Source organism: Opisthocomus hoazin, chromosome Z (assembly GCF_030867145.1).
Source record: "Opisthocomus hoazin isolate bOpiHoa1 chromosome Z, bOpiHoa1.hap1, whole genome shotgun sequence".
NCBI classification, from domain to species: Eukaryota; Metazoa; Chordata; class Aves; order Opisthocomiformes; family Opisthocomidae; genus Opisthocomus; species Opisthocomus hoazin.
The window spans coordinates 63,426,717-63,442,759 of record NC_134454.1 but is presented as its reverse complement, the minus strand read 5'-3'; the positions used below and the strand labels follow the sequence as shown (position 1 = coordinate 63,442,759).

The 16,043-nt window shown below is 43.6% G+C and overlaps 1 protein-coding gene across 1 annotated transcript; it reads right to left on the bottom strand.

Moving 5' to 3' along the window:
- Nucleotides 1–2,395: 2,395 nt before the first annotated feature.
- F2R (coagulation factor II thrombin receptor) lies at nucleotides 2,396–12,019 on the bottom strand. The gene is made up of 2 exons (XM_075410764.1): nucleotides 11,932–12,019; nucleotides 2,396–3,870 (listed from the first exon to the last, which is right to left on the bottom strand). The coding sequence occupies exons 1-2, from the start codon at nucleotides 12,017–12,019 to the stop codon at nucleotides 2,675–2,677; spliced, it is 1,284 nt and encodes a 427-aa protein (XP_075266879.1). The 3' UTR covers nucleotides 2,396–2,674.
- Between the last annotated feature and the right edge of the window lie 4,024 nt (nucleotides 12,020–16,043).

Genomic DNA, 16,043 nt, shown 5'->3' with positions numbered 1-16,043 from the left:
GCCCTGGTAAGTCTCCCTCTGTCTTTCTTGTAGGCCCCTTTAAGTACTGAAAGGCCACAGTAAGTTCTCCCCGGAGCCTTGTCTTCTCCTGGCTGAACAGACCCAACTCTCTCAGCCTTTCCTCACAGGAGAGGTGTTCCAGCCCTCTGATCATTTTGGTGTCCCTCCTCTGGCCCCGCTCCAGCAGGTCCATGTCTTCCCTGTGCTGGAGGCTCCAGAGCTGGATGCAGGACTCCAGGTGGGGTCTCACTAGAGTGGAGCAGAGGGGCAGAATCACCTCCCTCAACCTGCTAGCCAGGCTGCTTTTGATGCAGCCCAGTACACAGTTGGTCTTCTGGGCTGCGAGCACACACTGTTGGCTCATGTCCAGCTTTTCATCCACCAGTACCCTCAAGCCCTTCTTGGCAGGGCTGTTCTCAATCACTTCATCCCCCAGTCTGTATTGATGCTGGGGGTTGCACCAATCCACATGTAGGATCCTGCACTTGGCCTTGTTGAACTTCATGAAGTTTGCATGGGCCCACGCCTCAAGCCTGTCAAGTGCTGTGTTTTCAAACATGCTTAGGCAACATAAAAATACTTTCCAAAGGCAACTTCAGCATTTATCTAGTTACCAAGAAGTCAATAAGTCTACTTAGGTTTGTGAGGCCTTTTTATTTAAGGGCTTTGTGCTGTAACTGCCTTTCCTGTTTTTTTTTGTTTTTTTTGTAATTTGCGTGCAAGCCAGAATCATCAGCAAACCCAGCTTCAGCAGTATGCAGTGCTGGGATACTGGTTTACAAACATGCATAAAATTCTTTTTAGGCATTCTTATTCAGGGTCTTTGTTGATACTCTTAGCCATGAGGATAAACAGTCCCTACATAGCAGGAAGAAGTTGCTCATTTGCAAATGTTCTTGAGCACACAGAGGTGCACACAGAGGTTACAACTGAAACCACCCAACCAAAGAGCAAAATGAAATAAATAATCACTTGGTTGCCGAGCTGTTTTCCATATACAATTCCTTCCCTCCTAGCATGTAATACTGCCCCTTGCAAAGCAGACTAGATGGCCTCTTTTGGTTACCTAAAACCAAACCACTATCCTGAGACAAAATATCATTACATTGAAACAAATATCAACTAAGTAATAGATCTAAAAAAAAATTCCCCAGCCTGTAACTACAGGAAGCACAGAGGAAATTTCTTCTGCTAGCAAGAAGCAGGTGTTTATAGTTTTAAGATGCATTTGGGTTTTGCTGAAAACCAACACCACCCTTAATATGGTATTAAACAAAATGAGAATGTAACTGAATATGTCTCATAAACATTTGTGGGGTTTTAGCCTTACAAACAACATACACATATATTTTTAGTGAGCTCATGTACTCATAAAGCGGCAAATACTTGAAAGAGACCCTGGTCATGCAATATATAATCATGCTGAAGTCTGTTAAGGAACAGACACAAACCGACAACAGATCATGGTTAGAAAGAAGTTTCTTACTGTCATACTGTGTGCAGAAGGATTAGGTATCTTATCACTTGTGCTGGATGGAGGCCAGCTTTTGTTCCTATTTAGTTCAACATTAACCAAACTCCTACTTAATTTGATTTCCATTTTCATGTACAGTCCTGTTACCTACATGCTCATTTCTAAAACTGAATTGGTTATTTGGCTTTAGCGTCCCTTGTAAAAGAATGCTACACAGAGTGGAGTTAGTTATTGGGCTCTACACCACAACATTTTAGTACATGTGGACACCATGTAAAATATAAAAAACATCCACACTTGGCAGGTATAAAGGATATTCCCAAGTCCTAAGCATATGCATAATGATTAATCATGTGCACACAAGCATGTTTGCAGCTGCATAACAAGAGCATGAATGCTCCTTTTCAGTATATTTCCTCGAGAGACATTCAACATTGATTTACTGTGAAATTAAATTTAAATTTTTTGTGAAACTAGTTGTGAAAAATACCACATTCCTAACCAAGACACCTAGCATAAACTGATGGTAGGAACATCAAAAGAAAAGCCAGTTCTAGCTGTTGAGAATTATTTCCCCTGACACACTGCACCAATCAATAGCTGGTTTTCAGTTGCTCACATTCCTAAAACCATAAAGACTGTTTTGAAGTGGAATATATAAAAATGTAAAACAAACAGCTCCAGTGTCCAGGATGAAGAATAATATTAAGAAAATGAAGTTTACAGATAATTCCAAAAATAATGACAATTACAAAAAAAAAGAGCCTGGAAAGGTATTTTCTCTTTTCTTCAGGAAGTACTGGATAGATAGAAGTGAGTAAGTAAGTAAGAGTAACTTCCATAAGTAAGAATTTAATCAACCTGATACAGCTCAAAATCCTAAAATGGGATTTCATAAACCACTGCAATAAAGTGAACTAACAATGCAAAGGATTTGTCTGAAAAAAGGAGTTTATTTGAAGAACACTCTAACAACTATTACTAAGAAATTACTTTTCCCCTCTACATAAACCTATTTACATATACTATATATATACATATACAGAGTTATAATTTGAATTGTGCATTACTATGCTGAATCCATAGAAATATGTATTGTACAACTTGGTTTAAGGTTTTTCATTTCTTGGTTATAATAGTCTTTTTTTTTTTTTTTGTCCAAAATTGTCTAAAAATTAAGCATGTGTAAGACACGTTATCTTAATGCATTACCAGTAATTTCCTGTAGGTACTGTTATTCACATTAGTAGAGCATGTAGCCCTTCTACTAGTGGTAGACATTGACTGGCCACTGCTGTTACTACTGTTAGGATCAAAAGTGTTTTTACAATTGAAGAGACTGAAAAGTTGTCTCTGATACTGAGAAGAAGCATAGTAGTAAATAAAGGGGTCAATGCAACAGCTAATGCTGCTGATACAAACACAGAGTAGATAGGCAAAGTAGAGATACTCTAAGCTGTCGTCATAAGAAAAATGGATATAATGAATTAATAGGAGGACATTTGTTGGTCCAAAGCAAATAACAAAAACAGAAAAAACAGCTACACACAAGAGCAAGGCACGCGTCTTCTTATTTTGCTGTGCAACAATGGTGGAAGAACTAAGACATCGGATGATACACATGTAACAGACAGTAGAAATTATAAATGGCACTACAAAAAACACAGAAGAGAAGATGGAGAAGAAGTGGAGGTAATAGCCGCGAAGTTCAGATTCTCTTAGCACATCATGGCAAGTAGTTATATTTAACTTGGGTATTTCGATCGTTTGCTCTCTGATGAGAAAAGGTATAACCCCAGTTATTGCTACAAGCCATATGATGAAACAAATCAGCGATGCACGTGTTAATGTACGCCACCCAAGAGACTTCATGGGATACACCACTGCTAAGAAGCGATCAACACTTATACTCGTCATAAGCATTATTGAACAGTACATGTTACAGTAGAAGGCAGCAGTGATGAAACGGCACATTTGAGGTCCAAAAACCCAGTCGTTTCCAGAAAAGTGATATGCAATCTTAAAAGGAAGCACGCTTACAAACAGGACATCTGCAAGGGCTAAATTCAGCATGTATATTACTGCTGGCTTTTCAATTTTCATATTTTTCAGAAACACAAGTATTGCAGTAATGTTCAGAGGGAGACTCAGCACAAGCACTAAGGTGTAAACTGAAGGAACAAAACGCGTCAGCCATGGACTAGTGAGGTATCTTGCTGTCTGCACCGACACTGCTCGTTGTTCATGTAGGAACGATCCAGTCTGATTGGTGGCTCCTGATCCAACTTCCAAGTCATTTTCAGTGTCATCTTCAATAGGTATAGGGTCATCCTGGTGACTTACAGAAGAGAGTACAAAACTTCTGCCCCGTGCTATGCTGCCATTGTATGGTGAGGCTGAAAGATAACAAAGTATTAGGATCAATAAGCAAATATTTACATGCTATGGGGAAGCAAAAACGTCTTTCAGAATGGAAAGCTAAGATCATATTATCAACACAAAATAATTAGGTCAATTCCTGATTCAAAATGCAGACTGCCCACAGATGTTAGTCCAGCCCTTTCTATTTTAGCTCCTGTTACAAGTTTGGTTAAGATGTCCTCCTTTGTCTTGTATTTCTTAGCTTGGAAGCTTTTAATGGTAGGGACTGTATCTGTGCTTAAGGACCCAATCTCATCTGTATTCTCTTTGGGCTACTTTAACACAACAGTAAATTTCCCACTCTTGAACAGTCTTTGCCAGACCCCTCATACGGTGTGTAAGAAATGAGGTGCTGGGACAAATACTAGCGTTCGTACACAAAATTCCCATCAGAAGTACTCATCACCAAGTAACAAAAAGTTGGAAGTGCAATTAAAACATCAAGCTATTGAAATATTTCTGCATGTTCCAGAGACATCTTACTTAAATTGATGGCCCCCATCAAGACAGATGGCAGAATTCTGCATGCAGTTTTCAAGGTGGATGTGGATCAACCTTTTGCTTGTATCAGACAGGCAGCAACAGATTACAGAGACACTTCCCCAGTTCTACTTATCTACCCCACAGCATGCATCACGGAGGACAGCATATGTCTGGTGTGCCCTTTGGGCACTTCTGAAACCTGCCACTAGTGCTCCCTCTACAGCAGGGTCTTCTGCAGCACGGTTCAGTGGCTGTGACTGAGAAGAAAAGTGTCAGGACAGGGTATCTCTGCTTTTTGCATGTAGCTGTAGTGAGTTAGGAATTTAGCATGACAACATGTTGAATGTGTGGTATGGGCTTATTTATGTAAAAAACCCCAAACAATCAAAAGAGCTACTTCACATTATTTCAGAAAAGTTGTTTGTATGGAGACTTATTCTGGAAGGCTGTTGTCTTCAGCTTTGGCTTGATCCAGTTAGGCGCGGGATAATTCAAACATATTATGGGCAGACAGAAGTGAGAGAGTTACTACTACTTAAATTATCATTAATCTACTGCAGTATCTGTGCAGCTGATCCTTTGCTGAATCCTACCCAACTAAAATAAAAATGAAGGTGTGTTAGCTTAAATCCGTGAGCTGGTAGTACATAGGCATGGTTTACCTGTCTGAGATGCTACTCATTAGAAGCAGTTATTTATTTGTTCTACAGTAATTCAAATGATTTTTTTTAGGAAGATGAGAATAAAGGCATCTCTGAAGGAGGCCGAGAGCAAAGAGAGGATCAGCTCCAGCTTCAACCAGCCAGTTACCTCTGTTTGTGCACAGGCTGTGCGAAAAGGGCCCTGCCCAGCTTGAATTTCAGTGAAATTCAGACTTGAATGTGGAGGAGATCAGAGGAGTTGTAGGGGCATTTGGGGATGTTTTTAAAGCTGCTGTACTGTACGTATCATGCTGCGGCACAGCAGCGTGCTGGGGACAGCGGGAACAAAAGTGGGGAAGTGTCTGAGATAATGGTTTTCGTATGCAAAGTGACTAGACTGCAACCTCTGCAGGCCAGAAAAAAGATGCTAGATGAAAATTTCAGCCTGTGAGCTTGTTGCATAGACTGCAGTAGGAACAATTTAGTACTTTTACTGAAAAACACATGCACAGGAGTATGTGAGATTCAGTGCTTGCACTGAAGGGCACTAAACCAATTTATACAAGGCTCTATTCTGCTGTCTAAAAGAGAACACTAACAAAAGGTAAAACTATAGATCCTTAATCTTTAACCTTACTTTAGTAGTTTAGTCCAAGCAGTTGGGTGGCTCAAGGAGTCAGCTCCTAGTTCAGCAGTTCAGGTGCAGCACAAGTTATATTTAACACCTCTAACTTCAGCCTGTGGCTGACATCAAATAGCTGATTTGCAGTACTTCATGATCATTGCAATAGAAATCTGTCACAACTGACACCGTTGGCATTTGTCTCTTTTGGGAGGACTGTAACTATACTTGAGTGAAAAAAAAACCCCGTAATTTCTCATGCCAGAGGTTTGTCTCCATGGTAAAGACGTCAGTAAGAGTGATGATAAATCTTGAACAGTACCTCTGGCATCTCTAGTATATGTAAGTTTTATGAATTCAAGACTTTGAATGTCGTGAATATATATTTCTTCCACTAATATTTCTAAAACAGAAAATTTCTGAAACAGAAGACAATGATGATCCTAGTCCCCACAGGTCATAGAATCATAGAATCATAGAAAGTTTTGGGTCAGAAGGGACCCCTAGAGGTCATCTAGTCCAACCCCCCCGCAGCGAGCAGGGACACTGCTAACTAGATCAGGTTGCTCAGAGCCCTGTCCAAACTGGTCTTGAATGTTTCCAGGCATGGAGCCTCCACTACCTCTCTGGACAACCCGTTCCAGTGTTTCACAACCCTCATTGTAAAGAATTTCTTTCTAGTATCCAGCCTAAACCTACCCTGCTTTAGTTTAAAACCATTACCCCTTGTCCTGTCACTGTTGCCTCCACTAAAAAGATTGTCCCCATCTTTCCTATAGGCTCCCTTTAACTATTGAAATGCTGCAATCAGGTCTCCCCGGAGCCTTCTCTTCTCCAGGCTGAACAAGCCCAACTCTCTCAGCCTGTCCTCATAGGAGAGGTGCTCCAGCCCTGTGATCATTTTTGTAGCCCTCCTTTGGACCCGCTCCAGCAGGTCCATGTCTTCCCTGTGCTGGGAGCTCCAGAGCTGAACGCAGTACTCCACGTGAGGTCTCACCAGAGCAGAGTAGAGGGGCAGAATCACCTCTCTCGACCTGCTGGCCACGCTTCTCTTGATGCAGCCCAGGACACGGTTGGCCCTCTGGGCTGCCAGCGCACATTGCTGGCTCATGTCCAGCCTTTCGTCTATCAGTCCCCCCAAGTCCCTCTCAGCAGAGCTGCTCTCGATCCTTTCATCCCCCAGCCTGTATTGATAGGGGGATTACCCCGACCCAGGTGTAGGACCTTGCACTTGGCCTTGTTGAACCTCATGAGGTTCACACAGGCCCACCTCTCCAGCTTGTCCAGGTCCCTCTGGATGGCATCCCGTCCTTCTGGTGTCTCAACCGGTACCACTCAGCTTGGTGTCATCTGCAAACTTGCTGAGGGTACAGTCGATGTTGCTGTCCATGTCATTGATAAATATATTGAACAGCACTGGTCCCAGTACGGACCCCTGAGGGACTCCACTTGTCACTGGTCTCCATCCGGACATTGAGCCATTGACCACTACCCTTTGGCTGTGACCATCCAACCAATTCCTTATCCACCGAACGGTCCACCCAGGTCTACTTGTCCTTCTTGGTTTCTCCACCACTGAAGAACGGTGTGGAGAACCAAATGAAGAGGTGACATGGCTTCATGTGAGGAAGGCATTTTTTTGGGGAACACAGATATAAATGGACTTGATGAGAGGGAGGGTAAACCCGTGTCTATATTGCCAAGTTGACCTCTGCATGACATGGTAGCTGAGGGGCTTCCAACAAGCACCTCTCTTACTGCAGTAACCCTGAACTTTGAAGGGCTTCACTGTGCTGCCTCACCTGAACTAGCAGTGCTGCAGTGCCTCACTTTTTGAGGACTAGTCTGCAAAGCAGTCAGAGCCACTAACCCTTAATGACTGAGGTTAAGTCACTTAATGCGGAAGCCCTTGGTGGTAACCTGACCCATTTCTCGTCAGTGACTCCTAACTTAGAACAGTATGAAAATGTGCTAAAGGAAAAAAATGATGATTGGGCCAGTAACCTTTTATCGACTACTGACCTTTGTCTTACAGCTACTTGAATATTGCTAATAATTTTAATTATATCCTGAATTCTTGGAACTAATTTATTTACAACTTTCTTAGATGAAAGGATTTAGAGTCTGTATTACTCCATTATCAAACTCTTCTAAAATTAGAATCCTATTACAATAATTCAGGACAAAAACATTTCATAAATTATTTTAGTTCAGTAGAAATTCTCTGGAATAATACTTTAACTTGGTGAAAACTATGTGTTCTTTGTATAAGCAAAGTTCAGAGTTGAACTCAATCTTGGTGCTGTTAACAACACCTCCATGCAGTGTCCTGTGCTCCATCCATGTCTCCGCCTTGAACTTAGATTACATGAGGTACTACTTGAAAGGCAGCTCTATAGAAAAATGCAATGAGACCTCAAACTTGCACTTTCTTCATCACTTTATAATATAAAGAGTGGGAATTTAAACTTCCGTGATGAAACTAAATATAATTTTAATTTAAAAGATGGATAGCCATGTATCATTTCTTTTCCTGTGCAAAGCTGCTTGTGTATTTGTATGACACAGGGTCTGTGCATTATTAGAAAAAACAACAGCGCCCTTCATGCTTTCTGAAACAGAAAAGAAGGTAAGTTATAGCCCTAAGGTTCTGGATTCCTTTTGTGTCAGTGTTTATTTGAAAAAGCCGATGATCAGAGATTTATACACAGAAAGGAAGAGGATTAAATGATGTCATATTATTTCAAAAGATCTTAATGACCCTTGACAATAAACATAAAGGTCAATAATGGGAAACAGGCATTACCTATAAGCTGAGATAGTACAAGATAAACAATACAGAAACTCTACAGAAAAGATTTTAAAACTACTCTTACATGGCTACAGCTATACCAGAATCTGTCAGATGTTCCTTTCTAGTTGTTTTAAAGTTACAGATGCCATTTGTCTAAAACATATTTCACTACAGCTTAAGTAATTTTTAATAATACAAATAATCTGTTAGGAAAACAGAGGTGAAGCTTGTATAATGATTGTAAATGTTCAAACAGTCATCCTATTGTTGCAAGGCTGTCATCCAACTTTTTTTGGAAGAGGTGAAACCTGATGGATTACTATTTTATGACTAATAGTATTCTCATTGTTGATATGACAGAATTAATAGCTATACCAAAGTACTTGTAAAATGTAAACAGGTGTAAAAGAACAGGACTAAGAAACTATGAACAAAGAAAGATCACGATAAAGCACTGATGTTTTATCCTCATGGTGTGCAGTCAGGACACTGCACAATACATGTAGAGTCTTTTCTTTGCTTCCAATAACGACTTTGAAAGGCAAAAAGTACATATAATCAGTACGATACTCAAATTGCCTGAAGTTTTCTTTTGCCACCTTTGTACTGATTCTCCAACATGGACACAGAGAAATGATGTAGAAAGCTCAGTCAGTTTGGGATTGTTTGATTTTAACAATCTATACTGTGCTGTTTTTCATCAAGTACTGCATATTGTTGGTCTCATGATCAGCATATGCATATCCTGCTTACCCTGAAAGACACTGTTTTTTTTTTTTTTTTTTACACAGAGTTATTTTATCATTTCCTTTTAAGTCTACTTTCATATTCAAGGGGCTACTGCGCATATCGTTCTGTGAAAGGGCAAGCAGAGAGCAGAAAATGTAACAGCTTCAATCAATCTTAAAAAGCACCCTGGAGCTCCAGAAGAAAGTTTCAGAGTATTTCTGTACACCCATAATCATGGATAGGATGTTACAAACCGGCAATGTTCATGTCCCACGGGATAACTTTCTGAGGTGGAAAACTAAAGAACAGGCTCCTACTCAAGCCAATTAAATATGTTGCCGATTTGCTACTGGACAACAATTAATACTGATTTCTGGGCATTACTGATGACAGCTGCACGCATACTACTCGCTTATAACAAGAAGCTGGTTTCTCATATCTCCCTTTTGTATAATCCACAGTGATAAGCATCTAGAATCTAAATTACTCACTGGCCCGTAAGTTAGGTACTCGCAGATAGAATGTGAAGTGCGTGCCAGACACGTTTATAAACAAGGCAAGACACCATCTTGTACAAGAGATGACAATTATTTGCTTTTGTAAAAATAAGCACCATATGGCCTTTAAAAAAAATCTTCTTTAGCTCACACCTTTGTTTATACAGAATTCGCTATTGTATTACACAAGTGACGTAGTTACAATCTGAACACATTTTCCTGATGCATTGTTTCCTCACAACCAGATGTCTGCTCCTTTCTGCTTTCCTTTCTCAATCTCTTTCACCACCAGTGCTGGCTTCAAGCAATGGTAACATCTCTCTACCTGGCTGTCCATGTCCCAGCGCAGGCAAGCCTTGGCAGGTTCAGACCTCAGCCAGCCACCTTGGCAGCTCCTGCTCAGCTGATCTGCAGCACGCACCCAGCGCCAACCGACTGCCAAGCCGTTGCTTTCTCACCTGCACGCAGGACTAGCACAGGGTGGTAAGCGGTAACTGTGAAGGACCAAGGGAAAAGCAGGGGAGAAGCTGCAGGTGCAAGGGCAGAGCAGACCTGGGCATACGGCAGTGCACGGGCAATGAGGTACACGGTGGTGCAAACAGGGAAGGTTATCTGGCATGGTAAGGAAATGGCATTATTACAGTGGGAGCAGGCACAAGGAGAGCAGAAGACAAGTTCAGATGGCCAGGCTTTATTAGTTCTACTGCGCAGGAAGTAACTTGTTTTTTCTTTTCCTAGTGATGTAATACAGTAACTATTTCAATCATTGTTTCCTAAGGAAGCAGCAAATAAATAGTGTAATTTGAGGTGCTCTTTAATGAAGACTATAATTGCAAAAGGCAGGAAAACAAGTTTGAATGTTTCCATGAACTGGAAGAATAGCACCCAGCAGTACAATCTTTTTTCTAGCATTAACATGTATAGTTTGTCTTGTACATCCCTGCTCCCTTCCCTCTTTTCTTTATGCGGACATTTTCCTTACATTTCCAAGATGAACATGATTGTAATCTCTTCATTCCCACTTGTGCAAAGAAGTTGTTTAGCCAAAACTGTTTGCTCTCTCTGGTACTTCCATCCCAGCGTAATTACAAACACTAGCTCTGTCCTCTTTCAGCCTCCATTTTAGTAGACACAAGTACGCTACAGTCTGAAATTTGCCCTTAGCCGATCCTGTAATCAACATTTCTCTGTATGTTGAGCTTGAATCGAGTCTTCCCAGCAGGCATCTCATAGGATTACGCTGTATGTAGAGCAGCACTACGATCACTATGTGATCGAAAGAAATGTTAAAACTGAATTTTACAGAAAAAAAATGTTGCTAATCTCTAAATAGCAAAATCCTGCGCCCTGTACTGCTGTACCTCTACCAGTAACTGGGACGTCATGTCCAGAAGACGCCCGTCTTCCCTTACCTTCCTCATCTCAGCATCTGCACTGTCAGACAAGCTCTGAGCTCATCAATTCTAGCACTGATGCTGCTGTTAGTGCTGCTTCTAACTGAATAACCATGAAGGTCATCTATTTCAGGTAGATATTCTGAACTATTTTGTGTTGGCAGATCTTCCAGACTTTGCGCTACTTACAAATTCACCTAGCACTCTGTCTTCAAGTTGTTAATGAAAGACAATGCCAATTTTCTAAGGAAGTCCACCTGAATCTCTTCCCAGCCAGGTCACTTCTTTCCATCACAACCTGCTATTGCCCAGCTACCTCCCTAGCCACGGGACAACTGCAGACCACCGATAACCTTACCTGTGGCACCGCGTCCTTCTCAGACCTATGTATTTCAGGTCTCTGACGGCTTCCTCTACTCAGAAAAGCAGTTCTCGGAAAGCATCTGCCTGACGTTGCTTTGCCCAGACTACCTTTCTGTTTTAGCCTGTTCTCTTGCCGCTGATACGAGAACAAACCTGGAGCAGCCCCTTCTCCCAAACCTGGAGCAGCCCTTCCCAACGCCGAGGACAACCCGGCCCCCAGCTCCCACCGCCCCCTCAGCACCGCAGACCCCCGACCCGGCGACGCGCGGTCCCACGACGCTGCGCACCAGCCTGCGTTTTGTTTACTTCCCTCTGCCCCGGCGCTCGGCTCCGGCCCCGCTGCCCCGGCAGACGGCGGGGCGCCGCCCGCAGCTCGCCGCCCGCTGCTCGCCGCCCGGCCCCCGGTTCCCAGGGAGCCGCACCGGGGACGGGAGCGGTCGGCCCCGGCAGGGCCGGGGGCGCCGCTTCCCTCCTTCCCTCCTTCCCTCCCGTCCCGCCGGGGCGGCGACTCACCGACGCGGGCCGCGGCGGCGGGCGGCGGGCGCGGGCAGCCGAGGACGGCCAGGGCGCAGAGCAGCGCGGGCAGAGCCCGCGGCCCCATGGCTGCCGCGCCGGGGAGGGGGCGCGGGGAGCTCCGTCCGCCCGCTCCGTCCGCCCGTCGGCGCAGGGGGATGCGGGCTCAGCCGAGGCGCAGCGGCCGCCAGGCGGCAGGAGGGTTTCTGCGGGGGCGGGGGCGCCTTCCTGCCGCGCCGCGCCGCCCCGGCCGAGGGGGGGCTGCCGGCCGGGCCAGGCCGGGGGCCTCCGCGCTGCGAAACCGGGGTCGGGGAGCGCTGGCACCCGGCTGAGGCGTGGGAGGGGGAGGAGGCGCGGGTGCGAAACAGGGGGTGGTTGTGGAGGAGCTGCTCTCGGCCGCGTTAGCCAAGCTTTGTTTGTGCGGCCCGGGCCGGTGATGGCCCGCCGGAGCGCAGCTGCGCGGCTGGCTGAAATACCTGCGCGACCCGTGGCTTGAGAGGCCACGCTCGGCCGGGAAAGCTCCTTGGCACACAGGCCCGCTTTGCGCACCGCGGGCGAGACCGGAGCCTGCTGGCGGTGCTCGGGCGCGGGAAGCCGAGAGGCGGGACGGGCTGAAAGCCGTCCGTTTCCCAGCCGTGCGGTCCTGGCGCCGGCCCCTGCCAGGCCCTCGGGAAGGGGTGCTGCTCCCCAGCGCCGGTGGGACGTGCCGTGGGCCCCAAAGCTTGCTCTGCCCTGCGTAGCTGCTCCTCAATCCACCGGTGGTTTGAGCGCTTTGTGTTTCTTAGGCCTGGAGCACAGTCACAAGCTTCACAAGTGGACACCCCTTGGTTTGCTACAGTGTGCTGCCCCATCCTCAGCTGCATATCCTTTTGCTTAAAGCAATGGAGACAAAAAGGAGGGGACGGTGGGGAAGCTCCATTTAGAACCTATTCATATGTATGTGGTGCCTTGACTACTGCAGCAGCAGTGACCTTTGCTCTTAACTCAGAGTGAAAACCGTGGAAAAGAAGTGCTCCTGATCACATGTACTGGTTCCCAGTAAGTTCTACATCTCTGTGATGTTCTCCCCACAGTCCTACCACTTTCTGCATCATAGCACTGTTAAGGCTGCCTCCAGTTTGCATAGAGTAAGGACAAGTAATAAATACAGTAATAAGTTTTACAGCCAGCCAGCCTTTCTACAGCTGTCGCTCCAAACGCACTAGAGAACCCACACAAACCACCTTACACTTTATCACAAACTATTCTTCACCTGTTTAGAAAATACCTTAGTCAGAGATAAATTCATCTATTTGGGAAGAGAAAGTGAAGCTATTCTTGGGCGTTCCTGTGGTCTCACAGCTCTATAAGCATACCCAAAGGTAACACTTCAAAGTTTCTAAACCCAAAATAGAAAGCTTTCTTAAAATAAATGTGTATTTGTAAATGTTATACCAGACCTCAAACTTAAGAAATACAAATACATTTTCAGTATTTGTATTTCTTAAGTTTCAAGAAGCCCTAACCAGTAGGCCGGTGGTTGAGGGATAAACCAGTCTACCGCATTTGTGAAAGATTCAAAGGGAAACTCAGATTTTATCTGCAGGGAGTACCTTAGCTGCAGATGTAAGGAACAGTCATAGGGCTGTGTCCTTTCATCTTCGTAAACTAGATTATTAAAGAGCGAGTGAATAAAAAAAACCCCATTTTTTTTAAATTTTCTGTCTGCGTATGGGAACCATATGTAAGTTAACTTTTGTATCCTGTAGTTATACAATTCAGCTTGCTACTCTCTCTCTATATAAACTGGTTGTAATGGAGGTGAAGAGTTCATGACTTCCAAAGCTTTCACCAGTTACCACTTTTTAATTCTACTTCTTGCACCTTTTTCAGAGCTTTGTTTTTTGACAGAAGCATGTTACAGGACAAAACTTCATTCCTGCTAAACACACTAGGTCTACCAAAAAAGCCTACAACTAACTAGGGAGATTGCTGCATCATTACTGTTTGGGGAAGGAGCCATCTTTCTGCTGTTTGATACAAACATTACCCTGGTGTGTGCCTAGGGCAAGTAGTTACTGCTCGAAGAGGATGAGGTCAGAAGCATATCTGAGAGGCGAGATCGGTCCTCCAGAAAGAGGGCTGTCTGTCTAGTTACGAATGCCTTGAAATCCAAGGTGACTGTCACACTCTGGATTTGCTGTTGGAGGGAAGTTTGTTGTACTGCTCTGGTGTTCTTTTAAAAAAAGGCAGCTAAAGGTTTGCAGAGCAGTGCAAAGTGAAACAGAACAGAGCTATTGCTTGTGACCGTTTCTGTCTGCATGACCAAAGAAGATAGATGTTGGTGTGCAATTTTGTGGATAGTTTTGGAGCTTCAGAGCCCTGTCAGGGTGGAGAAGTTCCAAAATAAACTAAGGCAGCTGCCAAGCACTCTTAGACAACTCTAAAGACATAAGCAAACTGCGGGGCTAACAGACTATTGGCTATTATAATTTCTTTTCACTACCACCATTTAAGAAAGATAAAGTTGAGACACAGGCATGTCTTTCAAGGAAAGCTGCATTTTCTCCTGTGGTGACAACTGATGCGTAGACTCTATTCATCTGTACTGGCTTTTTCCTCAGGTTTTGCACCAGCGATGCAAGCCTTTCCACAAGACTGTTTTCATGAATGAAACTGGTTTCAGCAAGTCCTCTCTAACTTTGAAGACCCTAAGTTGCAGCTTACGGCAGCCTCCAAAAAGCCTTTCCTTTTTGTTCTATTTAGTAGCTGTCAGCAGCGTAGGACAGGAGTGGGTGCACACAGAATTACTTTGCTCATTTGCATGGTACTTGGTACTACCATCAATCTTATATTTAGGATGGAATCATTGTCATCAGTCCTGTTTAGCAGGGTTCATTGTTTGTTCAGTCACAAGGCCCTAAACTGAACTAGTTAATCAAGAAAAAAAGCTTCTAAAGGAGTTCAAAGAAATTAAATGGAGGTGACTCTTTGACGTGCACTAGAAGAACAGCAAGCCCAAGAAATGGTTGGAGAAGGTGACTGCTGGCACACAGACTGTGCCTTTCATACATGTCATTACCTGGGAACCAAATAAGCTTTCCTAAGCTTGCATATCTCAGGAAATAACTGAGGAACGTGCTGTTTGTATTGGAACTAAGCAGTCACTAGATGTGTCAAGTGCGCTACACAGACAGCATATCCAGGAGTGACTTATTCCCACAGACGCTGTAGGGCTCTAGTATGCCACACCAGCAGAACTCCAGGCTGTTGACACATTACCCCAAAGGTCTGGTCTTCGGATCGACATCCCGCCCGTGCAGATTTACCTGCTCAGCTAGAATTTGCCAAAAATACACAGGGATTAGTAAAATCTGTTACAAATAAAAAGGGAAACAAAAAGATTGTGAGTTTAATTCATACTCAAGTACAATTCACTTTTCTCCTTCAGAAGTAAAGTGCTGCTTTTGCCTTCCCATCCAGCTATTTTAAGTCAGAGTATTAATACTGCAGCATTTGTGTCATGTTAAAATTGCTTAAACATAATGAGCTAGAAGAAAAATGGAAGCGTGTAGGAGCTGTTTTAATTAGGGATATTAGCCATTTCAAAATAGTCAAGTGTTTGAATTTAATGCCATGTATAAATATCTCTAGTAAATGTAAGAATTTTTTCAGCTTCTATAATACCACAAGTCAGTATACCAACTAAACTCGTAGTCTGTATATCTGCCACTGACTCTACACTTGCTGACTCCATCTTCAGAATATATTTGTTTAATACTTGCTTTTACAATGCATTCCAAAATGCGTCACTGTCCAATCTTTTAAAACATTTGTCATGAGGAAAGTGAGAGTAGGAAATATTTTCTCTTTGTTTATGTATTTCACATTACCTACTGTACACATTTCTGCTCTGTGGAGGTAGTTGGTAGTTCCATCAGCAAAATCATCATCACATTCAATGGCATAAAGGCAGTGAAGTCTTCATTGCTGAGCAACCTTCCCAAAGTGTACTGTGAGGACAGTCCAGCTTAATTAGATTCAATTTTATAAAACCACTGAAAGAAGTTCTTTCACTACCATGTGGATTGCTGCTTTAATGACTCTTATATGAAATTTAGGAACAAAGCCAG

What these genes read in the sequence shown, in the direction of transcription:
- F2R (XM_075410764.1), bottom strand. Translation starts at nt 12,019, where the DNA reads ATGGGGCCGCGGGCTCTGCCCGCGCTGCTCTGCGCCCTGGCCGTCCTC. An exon ending in CGCCGCCGCGGCCCGCGTCG is followed by an intron (nt 3,871 to 11,931) that starts GTGAGTCGCCGC and finishes GTTATCTTTCAG; the next exon opens with CCTCACCATACAATGGCAGC.